Source organism: Onychostoma macrolepis, chromosome 17, assembly GCF_012432095.1.
Source record: "Onychostoma macrolepis isolate SWU-2019 chromosome 17, ASM1243209v1, whole genome shotgun sequence".
Classification (NCBI taxonomy): Eukaryota; Metazoa; Chordata; class Actinopteri; order Cypriniformes; family Cyprinidae; genus Onychostoma; species Onychostoma macrolepis.
This window is the reverse complement of record NC_081171.1, coordinates 28,713,942-28,731,861: the sequence shown is the minus strand read 5'-3', so window position 1 is coordinate 28,731,861 and position 17,920 is coordinate 28,713,942. Positions and strand designations below refer to the sequence as shown.

At 35.8% G+C, this 17,920-nt stretch overlaps 1 protein-coding gene across 10 annotated transcripts in view; it reads right to left on the bottom strand.

Annotated features, from left to right (window-relative positions):
• The window catches only part of ralgapa2 (Ral GTPase activating protein catalytic subunit alpha 2), a 187,205-nt gene extending 172,271 nt beyond the window's left edge, over nucleotides 1-14,934 (bottom strand). For all 10 annotated transcript variants that reach the window (XM_058748533.1, XM_058748534.1, XM_058748535.1 and 7 more), the window contains exon 1: nucleotides 14,689-14,934. In XM_058748533.1, coding sequence (XP_058604516.1) covers nucleotides 14,689-14,794 — 106 coding nt within the window. In that variant the 5' untranslated portion in view covers nucleotides 14,795-14,934. The remainder of the gene's footprint in view (nucleotides 1-14,688) is intronic.
• Between the last annotated feature and the right edge of the window lie 2,986 nt (nucleotides 14,935-17,920).

The following is a 17,920-nucleotide window of genomic DNA, read 5'->3' as shown; positions in this document are numbered from 1 at the left end:
CAGGTGCTTTTTAAATCAAATTAAGTCAATGTAATTTTAAGGTAAAATAAAAAATAGGCCTAATCATCCTATATCTTACAGAACCGATGTTTACTTCTGGCTTTTCAAAAGTGTATAAGAGTTCTTCTTTACAAAAACAAGCATTTCAGCTTTGTCACAAGTTAGTCTGTTTCGTTTCTCATCCAACACGTGAGAAGCTGAGCTGAACAAATGTTCACTGTCTATGCTTGTGCAGGGCGCGGACAGGTACGCTCGCGCAACTTCAGCGAGCGCAGGAAAGCGGCTCTTATTTATCCGCGATTAACTTGTCTTTTGCAGACATTGCAGATTGCAATCTTCACGTCCTGCGCACAGATTTCGAAATACTTCCACACAAATTACATGTTCGCGAATGATTAGGCCTACAAATGTAGTCTGTGCACGGGCGCACTTCCGGAAAAATCGACCGGAAAAAAGACAAAAAACCGGCCGGTTGCCGATCTATGGCCGGTCGACCGGTGCATCCCTACTAAAATTGTTGCTGAAATATGAGGGGGTGTACTCACTTTTGTGAGATACTGTAACATGTCTGTTTGTTTGCTCTTTATGAGGTAAATACAGAATGACAAAAGAGTGGAATCTCCCTGCTGAAGAAAACGCTTTGTTTCAAGGTCCCGCTGACCTTGTAGTAAAGTCAAACAACAGTAGAGTCGGTCACATGCTGCCTTGCATGTGTTTTTAACTGGTAGGGTTCGTACTCATCAGACCTACAGCACTTTAACTTCCCCTCCCAACGCTCAGAGTCTTTTTACGGAGTTCACTTTCATAGATCTCAATGAAACGATGAGCCCAGTTTACAGCTATTAACATTCCTCACAGGTAATCCGATCACAAGTATTCAGCCCTTGCCACTGAACATGCTTTGTGAAAGGGATAGTTCACTCAGAAATGGAAATTCTCTAATTTTGTCATTTAAAGACTTTAGTTCATCTTCAGAACACAAAGAAAGATATTTTCAATATTCCCTCATCATTTTTGTCTATTCAATGAAAGTCCACACAACCCAAACGTTCATGCAAGTACAAAAAGACATTCTGAAAGTAATCCATATGAAACTAATGATGCAATACATCATAATCTCTTTGTATGATGAACAGATTTAATCTAGGCTTTTGTTCATGTTTTGAAGCAAATTTGCAGTGTTGCTCAATAAGATGACCAAGAGCAGCCAAAAGCAATTTAAGGAATAAATTGAAGCAACTGACTGAACCCATCAGTAAAGTGTGCCATACAAGTAAACACAGGGCTCACAAAATTTCAAAATCCGTGGTAGCCCTTCGGGCAGGTACTCTTCAGATTTTGGTAGCCCGAAAATTAATTTAACAAGCCCGAATTAAAAAAAGACCTTTTTTTTTTTTTTTTGAAATATAGAAAATCAGATAGGAGTTTAAACGTTAATCAAAAATATTTTCAATACACAAATATAAACAAATATGAAGGAAGGAATCTTATTTCACTATTTACAGGGTCTGCGCAGAATTTTTTTAAATAAATTTAAGGCAATTCATGACCCATTTTAAGAGCTGCACAAGTAAAATGAACACAGAATGAGCAGGGTTGGACAGTGTCTATGGTAACATACACTATTGAGCCATAAAATTACATGATTTACAGCTCAGATACAGGTTTTCATGTTAATTTAAGGTATTATGGTCAGGTATTATGTTAATTTAATGGCTTAATTGTTTAAATTTTCTCATTTACAACTCTATGTTTGCTGCGTAAAAAGTTGATATTTGCATTGATCTGACCATAAACAGCAAGAAAGGTTTATTGGAAATGCAAATTCATTCTCTGCCACGAGGTGGCGCTTTAGGAGCGCTGAAATATTGCGGTTTCCCTGGAAACGCTGTACACAAAGCAGCTCCGCCCTCATAAACGCTGCTTTATCAGGAATTATAGGTAAAATTAAATTAAAATGCCAACGACACATTTCTGAGGACAGTATACACTATAGTGTTTATTTTAAAAATTTATTGTTCATCTACCTCACATTTTCCATGGTTGCAAACTTTTTTAGCCAAATTTATGAGGTTGCTGTGTTTCAGAGCTGAGCATTTTAGATGGTAAGTTTAAATCACTCAATCAATTTTGACATGAATAAGCTGAAAGTCGCAAAATTGTTGTTGTTGTTGTTGTTGTTGTTGTTGTTGTTATGTATGATGAAGTATTATGAAACGCTCATAAAATGTGTTACAGATGTGGCAGTTACAAACGTTTTTAATATGAAATCATATTAGATATTTATTTCAGAATCACAGGCAGTGGGTTTTAACAGTGGGTCTGCTAGATAGCTCACTTAGTAGTAATTAACAATTAGTAATAAGCATTTGCTTATTCATGACAATGTTATCTCTTTAGCTACAGCATATGATCATAATTAAAATGAGCCCAAAAACAAGAATTCAAAGATTTTGAAATAAACCAGAATAATAACAATAACCAACACCACAGAGCATTGTGACATGATAACTGAAGACAGTCCTGGTCACATACACTGTGTGCATGCTTGAGAAAGAGAAAAGCTGCAAGTAATCAGAGATTTTGTGATGCACACAAATTTACCAGGACTAACGATCAGTGAAAATATCAGCAGAAAAATCATTATCACCACAATGATAATAACTAAATAATTGAAGAGCTTGTGGTTGTGTAATGCTGGAACTGCTTGGGTTGTTGAACCCGATTATGAAATCATAACAAAACCTGAACACACTCCTTAACTTAATTAATATGATCAAAAAACCATAATTAATTAAAACAACACAAAAACAGCCTTCAGGTATTTGTCAGCCAAGAAAACTGGTTCAAGTTATTGAAGTAATTATTCAAGTAAAATAACAAAGAACAAATTCATATCATTATTTTGTGTGTCATTAATTTTAACAACAGGCTGCCGATCTATTACATGCAAGACTTTAGCTATTTTGACACCTCTTTTGTCCGGTCTGTTTACAATTAAGTTAAGACATAAACAACATGCAGTATATTGGGCATTTTTAACAAGAAGAGTAATTGTTATTGAAGAGAAACTGAAGAGCACTCATGCAGCTTTCTGCAGCGTGCAATCACTCAGATCAAGGCAGACAGCCTGTGCACAAGTATGGCAGTCCAAGAGTCAGAAAGCTGCCATCTGTCATACAATGAATGGCACTTTTGATATTCCCACTTTGAGTGTTAGGTCTACCCAGAGCAAAACGGAAAATATCACCAAGGAAAAGATACATTTCAAAATATCAGGCATCTTTGCATCACTAAAGTTACTGCTTCTAAAGTTTCAATCACTTTTAAGGAACCACTGAAAGCCACTGTTCCTGACAGAGGGAATCTTAACGCTACAGTAGTTGACAGTTAATCGTTCTTGCATTAAAGCCACACAGATGAAAACAGTCCCTATTATACCAGTAAACAGCACCTGAACACTGGGTGGACAGGAATAATTGACAGGAGTGGCACCACAGCCTGCTGAGCAGGAAAAGGAGGGGTGCTCTATACCACTCCCTCTATTCCTCCAGCATTACAGTTCCCTAAAATCAACTCATTGTGAGCACAGATGTCATCAGAGTGGGAACAGCAGAAGCACGCCACTCCTTACATCTTCTGAAGTCACCAAACCTGTACAGAGTCCCTTTTCACAATAGAACTGGCAATGTACAGAAAGATTTGAGTTTTGTCAATGTCATCAACTTCAAAATCAAGTACTTCATGTTCCAAACACAACAGCAGCAGATCTGCTGTTACAACAAAACACGGCATCAAACAGATCACAGATACCAATGACTTCTCACTGGGGCAGTTGATCTGAAGGTATTTACTGGTTGCCAGCTAGTGTAACAGTGATCTTTGATGGCAACCAAAGAACTATTCATGTTTATAATTTCATTTTAGTATTTTACAAAATGTAAATTGTCTGAAATTTTAAAGTGTCGTATATTTTGATGGAATATAATTGAACCATTTCCACAATTTTCATCCGTATTTTCCACAAAAGCGGTCACAGAACTGCTATGGTGTTTTATAAATGAGATGTTTTTGCTGTATTATTATGGTTCTATCATAAGTTTCAGATTTGTCTATCCCTCAGTAACACATAGCAACAAACCTAACTGTAGTTTGTCACAACATGTCAGTCGGATATTCTCTTCCCATCTGGACTTCATACCAACAGCCTAAGTCTGGCTTTTCAAGACAAAAAACAAAATACAATTCATTGAATGCAAAGCTGTCAGAATTTCAGTAAAAGACAAAATTATAAAAATAAAATAATACTTTGAACGTGCTTCGTAGAGACATTTAAGGCCTTGAGACTGACGGATGGATTTCTATGCAGCTCTGTCCTTAAGCAAATCCAAGGTTTGCAGGAACTTCTAATAGGATGAAGGCCAGATGATGATTTGCATCATTCAAACCTACATGTAAATGCAGGACTCATGGAAATAGATTAAAATCAGCTTCCTGGTAACCTTGCACAGGGAAACAAGTGCTCAGCTATCCTTAAATAACTGAATTCATCATATTTTCCATGAATATTTCAAATAAAATTATGATATGGCGATTCAATCATAATTAATTACATGTATTAATAAAAACGCAGAGACAAAAAGGGCACATTGGCAGGTCTAACCTAAAAAAAAAACAAAAAAAAAACAACTGCCTTTTTGTCACGCTATTTGAGTATAAAGCCCAAAGTGTACTGTTTTTTTTGTGTGTACGATAGCGCATGCGTACAGTCGAACACACAGCTTTTGTAATATTAAATAATAAAAGGTCTTTAAATTCAATACATTTACAGTGTACCTTAAATATACTACTTGCAATAGTTCCACTTCAGCGCAATCAAATATACTTCAGTATAGCTTTAGTTGGACTTACTTCTGCACAATTATAGTTGTTCCAATTTAGCAGACTAAGTATACCAGTTTAGTATACCAAAAGTACAATTGCAGGGCATATTTATTAAGTACATAATGTATTTGTAATATCATTGGTATGAAATAAATGTATTTCAAATACATTTTAGCATATTTATTTTTCACTAGGGCCTATCTGGAAAAACAGCACAATGTAAAGCATGTGTAATATTCACCCATGCACTAGACCCAAAATGCTTTCGCCCCCTTTGATTAGACACAAGCCAGTGGAGTGGGTCATTCTGTGACCTCGACTGTGGTGTTGACTGTTGTCCTGTTACTGTGATAGTGGGGGTTGGTGGAGGGAGTAAAGACAGGCTGTGTGTAATCAGGTGCTGCTTTAATTACCAAACTCAACCATGCTCAACCACGCATGACCAGTGAATGCATACACAGCAGCTCTATAGCTATAACCTACTGTACACTCACAACACGGCTTCTGCTGAAAACATAACTTCCCGGCAACAAAGCAAAAACTATTGGAACTATTTAACAGTTTAACTGTGAAAATAATCAAATTAAATAAAGTAGGCCCTTAGTTAAAGCTGCAGTCCGTAACTTTTGGCGCTCTAGCGGTTAATAAACAGAACTGCGCGCGTCTTGCAGAAGAACATTGTAGCCGGAGCTACTTCTCTCTGTTTAGGTCTGTGACGAATCACGCAGGTACAGGGCTACTCCACAGCGGTATCTACCTGAACCAGTCTAAAATAGTTTAAATATAAACACTTATTATAGGTGTACCGTAGTGATTCAGGACAAGCCAAAAACACGGTTTTGGAAAATGGATTCATGGTGTACATGCTTATTACATACATTTTGTAAATTTTGAACACAAAAAAGTTACGGACTGCAGCTTTAATTATTAATGCTAATAAATAAGTAAACTAAAACATTAAAACATTGGTATGTAGCCCGTTAGTTTGCATACACTAGTGAAGGTAAACCTGGTGCAACTTTACCCACTCACAAGATGCATGGAAACAAACAGTATGAAAACAAAGAAAAAAAAACAGTAACACTTGTGGTGAAGAGAACTTATAATTATCTGACAAAAAAAAAAAAAAGATGCATTTCGAGGAGTTGGCATACACTGTAAGACTTAATGCACAGATCTGTTTTGACATATTGACACGTTTTTCATCCCTTCCATTGCTATGCTTATCAATGTTAATAATCACAATTTCAGATTCAATCTTGCATTTAAATATTTAATAGTGCTGTCCAAATTAACGCATGCGATTATTTTAGTTTTTCAGTATTTAACCCAATTAACGCCGGGGCGGAGCTAGGGTTGGCCACCTGACTCAACTGCTGCTGCTGTCTCTTTTCTTTTAGATGCAGAACGTCTTTAAGACCACATCAAACGGTAAAACGGTAGACTTTTCATACGCGCGCTCCAACTTCACCTCAGTGCCAGACGATTGTCAAACAAACGTGGAAACGGTACAGGTGACGTGGAGCTTCAGTAGAACATCAGTGAAGCAATGACATAGTTATGTAGGAGTCATGAAGTTATCAAAAAGACTTAAAACTGTGCATGCATGTAGGTATTTATTATATAGTATATTAGTCACAATTAAGTAGGGCTGTGCAATTAATCAAAATATAGTTTCGATTTCAATTTCAGCCACCAACAATTATAGAGATAAATGATTATTGTGCCCCATTCCGCCCCCTTTCCAGCGCTTTCGCTTCTCCATAAAAGCCCAATTTCACACGCAAATCAGTAAAATTACATAATGTGACTTTTGCAAAATGGGACATGCTTGATTTATTAAAGTTGATTAGATTTAGGCCTTTTCGTGTTTTTAAAAGCACGAAAGAGAACTTGCGCTGTTCCTCAGGAGGATTTCTGTGCATGCGCTCAGAGACGGAACAGAACACGGACAAGTAAAGTCATCTTTTAGCGTCTAAACTGTCAAATACATGAAAATGTCTCAAAAGGCGGCGCTTAGTGATCATTCACATAAACCCTGAACGGTTATGTAATAAATGAATGTAAACAGTTGAGAATGAAAATAGGTGTGTAACAGTAAATTGGATCTGTGGCCGTGCAGCTCTTAAAGTGACAGTAGGCTATATTCATGCTGCCAACTGTGTGCTTAATACTAATCAAACAGAAAAAGACAAAAACAAAATCACTCACTGCTCTTGGGCCGGTTGCACCAGCTGGACGTACACCCGGTTGTAAGACTAGGCTGGACGTAAAATGCGTTTTAAATCGTGAGACTAAATCTTGCGCCTAGTCAGAGGTAGGTGTAAAGTGAAAAGTCATGATTTGTTCAGACATTATTCATTTTTAGGATTCATGTCTGTTAGTTAATTATCACTGCAGACGTGAACTATAATGTTTATGGTCTTTTCGGGCAGGATAAGTGATATCAATCGCGAAGCTCAGTGTTGACTATACCACACTGCCGACAGTTATTGACCTAATAAAAAATTATTCTGTGCAGCTTGTAATTACGCAGTAAAATATTACATAATGATCTGGGATTATTAAAAGAAACTGTACCAATCGACATCTTGCTTGGACAGTATAAATGCTTGGAAATATTTCACGTCTTTAATTCTATTCATTAGCTATTTGTAGCTTGCCTGCCATCCAATAATCGCAGTACGTTTTGTGCTTTGTTACTTTTAATCAGAAATAAAGTATCAGCTTTCAAATTCTGTCCGTTTTATCACAAAATGCAAACTATAAATGTGGTTTTTCAGCCACAGAAAGACGTCAGTAAAACACATAATGCCATGTAAACTCACATTTACCTCAGCAAAGACATTCATTGTAGCCTAGATGAACTCTTTAGTCAGCTAGAACAAAAAATAACGAGCATTGTATTACATTCATTATATTTTACTTAACCTGCTGCCTTCATTTTTAATGTCTGTGTGAAGAAATCTGTCATGGGAGCGTGCAGGGAGGCCTCAGATATAAAAACACGGACTTGTTAGAAACGGTTTACTCAATGAAATCATGGCACGGTGGCTTCACTTGTTATGATGTCTTGAGCAATTCAGTTCTATATTAGTAGTTGTAGCCACTGCAGCGTGAACGTCATCTCAGCTATCACATCTCAGCATGGACACGCATCGTCTATGTCGCGCATAGTTGCGCCTGATCGTAGTTTTAGTTGGTGCAACAGGTGTAAATATTTATCGTAAAGCTGGACGTTGCAGTGCCCAGCGTAGGGCTTACACAGCTTTTTTACGTCTAGCTGGTGCAACCGGCCCCTTGACTGAAGGACTTTTGTAGCTTCAATAAGAATGAAAGGACGTTTCGTTCTTACAGTGCTGATTATGCACAGACTGTTTCATTTGTATCTTTTTTATTCTATTGTATTTGTCCTTTGCTTTTTTTATGAGTGACAGTTTAATTATTTTCAATAATTTTGAGGATTTGCTTTTTTTTACTAATATTTACCCTAGTATTCTGCACTGGTATTGAGAATTGTGACATTTCGCTGATCTCTAAAATGTAGATATCACAGTAACATTATTTACAAAAAAAAAAAAAATAAAAATAATAAAATATATATATATATATATGGGGTGTCAATATTAACACGTTAATGCATGCGATTAATCAAAACATTTTAATGCATTAATATTTTTTTAACGCAGATTAATCGTTTGATAAGGTTTGACCCCAACTTCTTCCCGTCATCACAGCGCGGAAGGTTATCTATCATTGTGTGATGAGGGGACAGCGAACCAGTGTTGCCAGGGTAACGATAGCGGCACAAGTGGGCTAGAGATGGGAAGTTCGGATTATTTTACTGACTCGGACCTTTGAGTCTCGTTCAGCAAAATGAACAAATCTTTTTTCGAGTCATTTCGTTCATTTTAGCAAAATATAATTAAAATATTACGTGCTACTTCCCTAACACATCTACTACTTATGCAAACGTTGATCACACTACAAACAATACAAAACTAATGCTGTAAGAAACAGAAAAGATTAATTCATTGTTTACCTGGGTCTTCTATTATTAGCTCACCTCACCTCTTATCTGACAAGTCTTCGGGTTTGAGGCGTTTGATCATCGAAACAGGTGAACTAATTCAGTGCAGAACCTATAGGATGCTGCACATGCGTGACTGAACGAATCAATCTCCGAGACAACTCGTTCTTCCCGAGTCACATTAAAGATTCGTTCAAAAAAAAACGAATCGTTCAAGAACAACCCATCACTTAATTGGGCTATTTTGAAAATACAGTCGCAGGGAAACATTACAGAGCCGTGGTTTGCGGTTTTTTGGGCTACTTTTATAATGTACCGCGGCCGCCCAAAGAGTATATAGACAAATAAAAATTAAAACAGATCCTTTTACTAATGTGTATTATACTTGAAATTAGGGCTGCAACAACAAATCGATTAAATCGATAAAAATCGATTACTAAAAGAGTTGGCAACGAATTTCATAATCGAATCGTTGTGTCGCGCGACACGGAGACGTTTGATTATAAAAAAATTTTTTTTTAAAACTTTAGTTGAGAGCGGAGCGGAGTGAACACACTCGGTCTCTCTTGCGCACTGATGCTAGCAGAGTTCGGCGCCTCATAGACAGGGCGGAGCAAAAATTTTTAAAAACGAGCGGAGGTAGAGGAAAGATACATGGCGGAGGCAGAGAAATCCGTACGACCCAAGTCATCCAAGGTGTGGGAGCATTTCACACTAAATAAACAGAAAAAGTGCGTTAACTGCAAAATATGCAAAAGCGACATGGCATGGCACGGGAGCACCACGACAATGATCCAGCACCTGAAACGCAAACACGTTGGAGTCTTTGATGAGGAGGAAGGGAGTTCAACAGCAGGGTAAAGCCGCGGTCACACTAGTCTTTGAGCATGCAAAATTGTTTCGCATGCTGTGACATCACGCTGTGCAGCGTCTTTTTAAAAACCTAAATTCAACATATAACAAATTGTAAAACATCTAAAATGTAAAAACATGCAATCTACTCCACTTTCCTGCAGCGGTGCAGTTTTAAATTCATGTTCTTTTAATTCAGAAAGGAGGTCATGCTGTTATGCGATCTGCCGTTGGTCACACGGTGTCACGTGATGCAAATTCGCAGGGCAGAGTTCACCAAGCTTGAACTTTGGAACGCAGCGAAATGCAAAAACTTTTCGTACGGGCTTGCGTTTCCGGTCTGACGCATTCGCATGTGTATGAATGGGAGTCAATGGAATGAAAAGTCTAGTGTGACCGCGGCTTAAGTCACTACAGAATCCTACTTTAGTTCTGCTTTGAAGTGAGGAACGTAATGTCCCTGGTGCTGGTGTTTACTCGTTATCCAGCTTGACAAGTTAGCGTTAGCTCGTTAATAACAGTAGTAAAGCAGGGGTGGTATAGTTACTTTGCACTTTGCATTGCAAGACTAAAGACACGTTTTTATTCACTCGCCTTTTTTGGACCATTCATTTTTCAATCTGTTGTCATGTATAGCTACACTACAATAAAAGCTTTTCTTACTTAGTAATTTTGTCTCGTTTCCAGTCCAAATATCTAAAAAATCTTAAATCAAGATTACTAGACAAGAAAAATGGCATGAGAAAATTAAGTGATGCTTAAAACTTCTGTTTGAGATTATATCTTATTAAGATTATTTTTCTTACCCCATTGGCAGATAATTTTGTTTGTTTTAAGCAAACAATCACTTAATTTTGAGGTGTTTTTTCAGAAAAAAAGAATTTCTTATGCTATTTCATGTGTCTAATAAATGTATCTTGATTTAAGATTTTTTAGATATTTGGACTGAAAACAGGACGAAACTACTAAATCAGAAAAGCATTTTTAGCAGTGTATATTCTGTGCTTTGTCCCATATAGGTTATTATTGACAAATATATTTGTGTGTGTTGTCCTTTTTAATTTAATTTTAAAGTTCTTTTATAGCACTTGGTCATCTTAAGCTGTGTTTAAATGTGGTGTATAAATGAACCTTGCACTTACTACAATGATGGTAATAATTTAATGAATAAGCTTCAAGTGAACTTGAGAGAGAGAGAGTAAGTGTGTGTGTATCAGTGTGAGAGTTTGTGAGTGTGTGCATCTGCGAGTGTGTGCGTCTCCAGTGTAGAGAACAAGTTCTGACATTCAAACAAATCCTGTTGAATTTTCTGATTTGTATTGTTCTTTATTTTTTATCAATTATTTATTGTTCTGGCAGCTCAGGTGGCACTTTATTTTAAAAAAAAGTTTATATATTTGGCAGATGTAAAGCATACATGTGTATGTTTTTTGTGTTAGTCCATTTTTATTTTATTTTATTATTATTATTATTATTATTATAACAGCTCAGGGATGTTTGTGCACTTTCTAAAGATTTTAGTTCTGTTTTTGAATAAAGGGTTGGAAATTAATGCTTTTCTTGTTTTTTGTTTTTTTGTCCGATTCATCGATTAATCGAAAAAATAATCGACAGATTAATCGATTATTAAAATAATCATTAGTTGCAGCCCTACTTGGAATGTATACATGGCAACTTAAGAACGGAGAGGCGGTTGTAACATCACAAACAACGTGAGTTTCAGCAGAGCATACATGTTAAGGCTTTTAAACAGCAGAAATAAACTTGATGACAGCCACTATAGATTATATAAGATAATAAACACACAATTACGATAGATATGGTCTGTATGTGATTTTTTTTAAATGAATGTGTATGTCTGAAATGCTAATTTGTGCAGATATATAAAAGGCTATAAATAGCATATTTTAACAACAGTAAACGACCAAATTCCACATGTGATCGCAAAAGGAAGTTATTACAAACACTCGATGGTGGTTTGAAGTGAGTTCTGAGTAAAAGTGTACTATTAATCTCATAAATAGTCTTATGAAGCATGATGCTAATATTAGCTCTAATGCACCTGCAGAACAGGTCCAATTCTTCTTCATAATGCATTTTGCCATAATACTTCACGCAAGGTCGCAAGAAATGTTTTGTTGTATTTATTTAGAAATACTTTTGATAATAGTTGGGTAAATGTATACTGGGATTGAAGCGATGTGGCTTGGTAAACGTTTTATTGCCAGTATAAAGGCTGATAATGGCTGAATAAAAACAAAATAATAACGATAAAAGAATAATAAGGATTATGTCTCATAGCTGGCGGAAGTGTGAAAGGTTCTGTTTCCTTAAACTAGTTTGTCATGCATTTCTTTTTCAACACATTTACAGCTAAATCCTAGTATTTTAAATTGGTGATTAATCACAGTCCACGACTGTGATTAACGCGATTAAAAAATGTTAATCGATTGACAGCACTAATATATATATATATATATATATAGCTATCTTTAAATAAATCATTCATATATAGTTTTGGTCATATGGCCTGGACTACTCAATTAAAATATTAGGCCTATTTAGCCTTTGCTAATGTTCAGCTAAGTATTAGTTAGTTCAATGTATTAGTTAAACATACAGTATATCTTAGTTAAGAACATGTCTGCTTGCGGTCTAGTAAACAGTAGTTGACAATTCATTAACAAAAACAAAAAAAACAACAACACTGATTAGCTCAATTTTAAAAATAAAAAAGCAGTTGTCAGACAGTTTTGATATTAACCATTACCAAACATATGGTAGTCCACAGAATCCATGCACGTACCAATTTTGACACTTTTGGTCATTATTTTTAACTATGGGTGCAGAAATGACAAATTAGACTTAACTTACGCTAATATTTAAACCGGTTCATGATGCATAAAACTACATTATTTGGCCAATGGCATTAAAACAACAACTCCTTTAATAGGCAAAAGGACCCTGGTGAAGGTTCTGTCTAGGCCAGGGGTGTCACACTCAGTTCCTGGAGGGCCACAGCCCTGCACAGTTTAGATGCAACCTTAATTAAACACACCTGATCCAGCTAATCAAGTCATTAAGGCATATTTGAAAACTACATGGTATGTGAGTTGGACCAGGGTTAGAACTAAACTCTGGAGGGTTGCGGCTCCAGGAACTGAGTTTGACACCCCTGGTCTGGTATGTGTTTTATTAACCATTATTCAACACATACTTATGTCAAATCATATTAAACATTACAAACAAACAAACAACAACACAGATGATAAAACAGAAAAGTAAGAAAAATTAAATAAAGTCAGGCCACTAATGGTGCTTCTCTGTAGCTCCATCACTCATCCTCATTTCCTGTCCACACAGGAAGCAGCCAGTGAGAGGAAATTCTTCCTTTTATGAAAACACTGGACAATGTCACACTGCAGCCAGGCGAGAGTAAAAGGAGATCCTAATAACAGCTGATGGCAAACCAGACCAGTTTTATCTAGCTCCTAATACATGACAACAAAAACACACGGGAAGTCGCTAACAGCATCCTCTGGCCTGTGACCTCTGCTAAACTGTCCTGACACTCGACCAGAAATGAGTCAGCAGGAAAAACACTGACAAACTGTTCATATAAAGACTGAACTCTGCGAGACTGCTTTAAAATGTACTTAGAAAAACTGAAACAGCCTGCAGTAAAAAATTAATTAATAAATCAAATAAAATTCAGATGCTCAGTGAAGTTTAAAAGGTGAAACGAAGCACAAGTACAGCAGTAGTGCAGCTGAAATCCCAGTGAGCTGCCAACCAGACTAGCATTTTTGGACATCACAGGCAGGTTTGAGTCAGTGATCACAGGTGAGCGAACAGTGATGGTGCCCAAAAATACTGATGATTTTCAAACATTCAGCTCAACAGAGTAATTGAGGTTGTTACACCTGTTTCTCTTATGATCGGATGAGCTCAGTACATTTAATCTTAGAAACTGGCACACGTCAAATTAACACACATCACATAAATGGCACGACTGAGCACATATTAATTCTCTTATTTGAAAAACATACATATTTGTGTGTTTTAATCACACCTCGCATGCACTGAGAGAAAACCAGCTCATTGTTACAGGTAAATGCGTACAAGCTAATATAATGTGAAACAAGCCACCACACATATCAGTGAGTTTTGCTGTATAGTCACACATATATTAGTGTGTCAGGTCTGTTGTTTGGGTATCTTGCATACATTCACAAATCAGGTGTGTTGTGTATAAAGTCTGTATATCCACAACCATATAAAGGCCAAATATATATTTGGTATATATATATATATTCACAGTCAGTGTGTCACGTCTGTTGTTTATGAACTATGCATTTATATTCACAGACATAATGTATAATGCCTTTTGTTTATGTGTCACGTCTGTAGTTTATTATTATTATATATATATGGGTGCCATGTCTGATGTGTGCGAGTTAATACTGAAAAAATAAATAAACAACAGACATGTCATTTGTTAATATATTTGGTATATATTATAAATATATTAACACATAACAGACTGTCAGGTCTGTTGCTTATATATTCCGTATATATTCACAGAGATGTGTCTTATGTATATATTTGGTATATTTAATCACACACATATCAGTAAGTCGTGTCTTCTGTTTATATATTTTGCACATATATTGACACATAACAGGCTGTCAGGTCTGTTGTTGATGTAGCACGATAAGCTAGCTAACGCTAATCATTCAATCCATAAATTATCGATCAGAAATGGAGGAACACGCACATTACAGCCCTGTTTCACATTCAAACGGCCATTTGAACATCTCCGTGGCATTTAAACCCCCGAAACAGCTGATTTTATAAGCATAAACTCACGCTGTGGGGAATATGTATGTGAATGTTTCAGTCCTGTCAGAGTCTCCACTCACCTAACAGCGCGCGCAGATGCTTCAGACGCGTGAAAACATCCTTCTTTGGGTCCAGAACTTTCTGTGTAGATTTCTTGACGTCTCCATAACCCCTTCGAGTGAACATTCCGCTGTAAAAGGCGATTCTGTAGCCGCTTTTACCTTCCTTTCACCATTCAAACCTGTGTGTCTCTTGTGTGTATGTGTGAAGAACAGCAGCTGCCTGACTGACCGACGGACGGCAGGGCGCCAGATCCTCTGAAAAAAATCCCCCTGTGAGGACAACGAGCCAGATTTAGACCGTTTTCACACGACTGCTGCCATATTTTGCTCTCGCCTAATTAAGCTGATATTGACTAACCTAAAAACTCACACACAAAAGTCAAAAAGAACAATTGAGAGTGGGGAAAAAACGTATTTAAACACATTTTTATTCAACTATTTTCAGGCTTCGTGCAGTCAGATGGCCATGTCTTGATAAAAAAAAAACACATCTTATCTGCATTCAGTAGGTCATGATGTACAGTAATGCATTAGAATATATCCTTGGACTAAAGAGTACATTGAGATCCAATGACAATACATTTTATACACAAACACATATCGAGTATTTGTAAAATATGGCAACACGTACCGCTGTTGTGGGTGTGTAAATACGGAAGCACACCGACAGATACACCAATTCATATTATTGTTAGCATTAGTATTAGCATTAGCATTATTATTTAAAAAATTACATTTAACACTTTGAATTTAAAAAATCAAAGATTTGCTTTAGCCTATTTGCCTAGTTTCATAAAATTAGCAATAAAATGTATTAATATTAGCCTACCTAATATTATGTGCTATGCCATTTTTATTTTTGATGTATATTTCAATTTCTTTCATGATACAAGCAAGATATGACTACATCCCGTACGTCATGACGTAACCCAGGGCTTCAGATGGATCAGGTGTACCTGTAGTGATAGATTATGCTGGAGCGCCACCTGGTGTTTGATTGTGACATTGCCTGCTGCTGTTACTGTGCACAGTAACACTTGCTTTAGTAACACTAAACAGTAACACTTTAAACAGTTGCTTTACTCGTGACGCTATCGGCGTCCTATAAAAATATCTAAATAGAAGTTTGTACAAGACAAATAAATAATTTCTATAGTTTGATTAGCAGACTGTATGGATGGAAGGATGTATTAGTTCAGCTAATTAAAAAAATTAAATTAAAAATAAAAAAAAAAAAAAAAAATGTTTTTGTTTTTTTAAGAGCCAGACCCGATGGAGTGTTGTTTCTGGTATTAATTAATACATTAATACAATTTTAAATGTCTTCATTTTCCATCATAACCTATATCAGTCAAAAGTTTGTAAATGTTTATAAAAGAAGTCTCTTATATAGGCTACTCACAAAGATTGCATTTATTTTAATAAAGATAAATTTAAACAGTAATATTGAAATAGTGAAATATTATTACATTTTAAAATAATTGCTTATGTTAAAATGTAATTTTTCTGCATCATTTCTCCAGTCTTTGCGTGTGTCTTCACCAGCGTCACATGATCCGTCACACATCCTGCTAATAAATATGACAAATATGAAGAAGCACAACTGTTTTCAACATGTATAACAATCAGAAATGTTTCTTGAGCAGCAAATCAGCATATAGAATGATTTTACTTTGTGATTTGTTTTTTAAGTGTAATGATATTTCACCATATTACTGCTTTAAATGCATCCTTGCTGAGCATTAGAAACTTCTTCAAAAACATCAAAAGGTCAGAATTATTCCAAACATTTGACCATTTAGTCTCATGGAATTTATACTCTCTATTGCTATTAAAATGATTAAAATATTAAAAACAAATTAAAATATAGGCCTATATATAAATTCATAGAATTATATTGTGTGATTCAGATGTATCACTTTGATTAGAATGTTATGAAAGAGAAGAGTTATAATATTTAAAGAAATGTTATTTTAATTTACCAGTCAATATTTAATTATTTCACTTAATTGTCAAAATGCATGACTAGAGCAATGGTCTATTATGTAATTGATTGGCTATTATACAAAAAATAAATAAATAAAGTAAAATATGTGACCCTGGGCAACAAAGCCAGTCATAAGGGTCAACCTTTTGAAATTTACAACATATTTTCATGGAACATGATCTTTACTTTATGAAAAATTGATAATTTTGACCCATACAATGTATTGTTGGCTATTGCTAAAAACATACCCCTGCTACTTATGACTGCTTTTGTGCTTTTGTCACATATATATTCAACCACAGAATGCCACGACTTGAGCAATTATGGAAAGTTGTGTAATGAACATACGTCTCTCTCTCACACACACACACACACACAAAGCTGTCCTGCTGCTCTGTGTGTGTGTGTGTGTGTGTGTGTGTGTGAAGGGCGTCAGGACAGAGCAGATCTTTCTCTACTGCTGCTACACAATATCAGCTGCCAGTCACTTCAGCTGGACACTGACACCTCAGAGTACGGCTGAAACACCTCCTGCAGCGGAACTCAGCTGAAGGTTGCACTGTGTCATGTTAAGATCTTGTCACATTAATTGACTTGAAAACAATATTACAATATTGTAAAATTGGAAATATTATATATATATATATATTGTATATATATATATATATAATTGTATTGCCCCAGAATAAATTTTAAACATATTTTAGTATATGAAAGTTGAAACTAAATATATTATACATTTAAAAAAATATTGATTTCACTGAGCTTGTATGTGTTCTGTAATGTCTTGTTTGATGTCCGATAATCTGCATTAAAAAAGACAGACAGCAGATGGCGTCTTTGGGCAACCTGAGTGAAAAAAGGCATATTCGAGGCTTGTTTCCGAGATATGAGGGGGGAAGAAAAAAAAAGAAAAGAAAAGAAAAATAATTAAAGAAATACTTTTTTAGAACTGCAGATTAACAATTGCTGCGCTGTTGAGATTTCATGTTCAGTCACAGATGTCTGTTTAACCTGTTTTATACATGTTGCCAACACGCGTGAGGCTATTTATGTATTTTACATATTCATTCATTTAGCAGACGTTTTTAATAACAACAACAACAACAACAACAACAATAAAATAAATAAAGAAGAAGAAGAAGAAGAAGAAAAGCAATTCGTTAAAGAGCCAACTATAATATACAATGGCAGGTTTATTAGAGACAGAAGCTAGAGAAGAGTAGCCTAATGTAAAAAAAAATATGTATATATATATATATA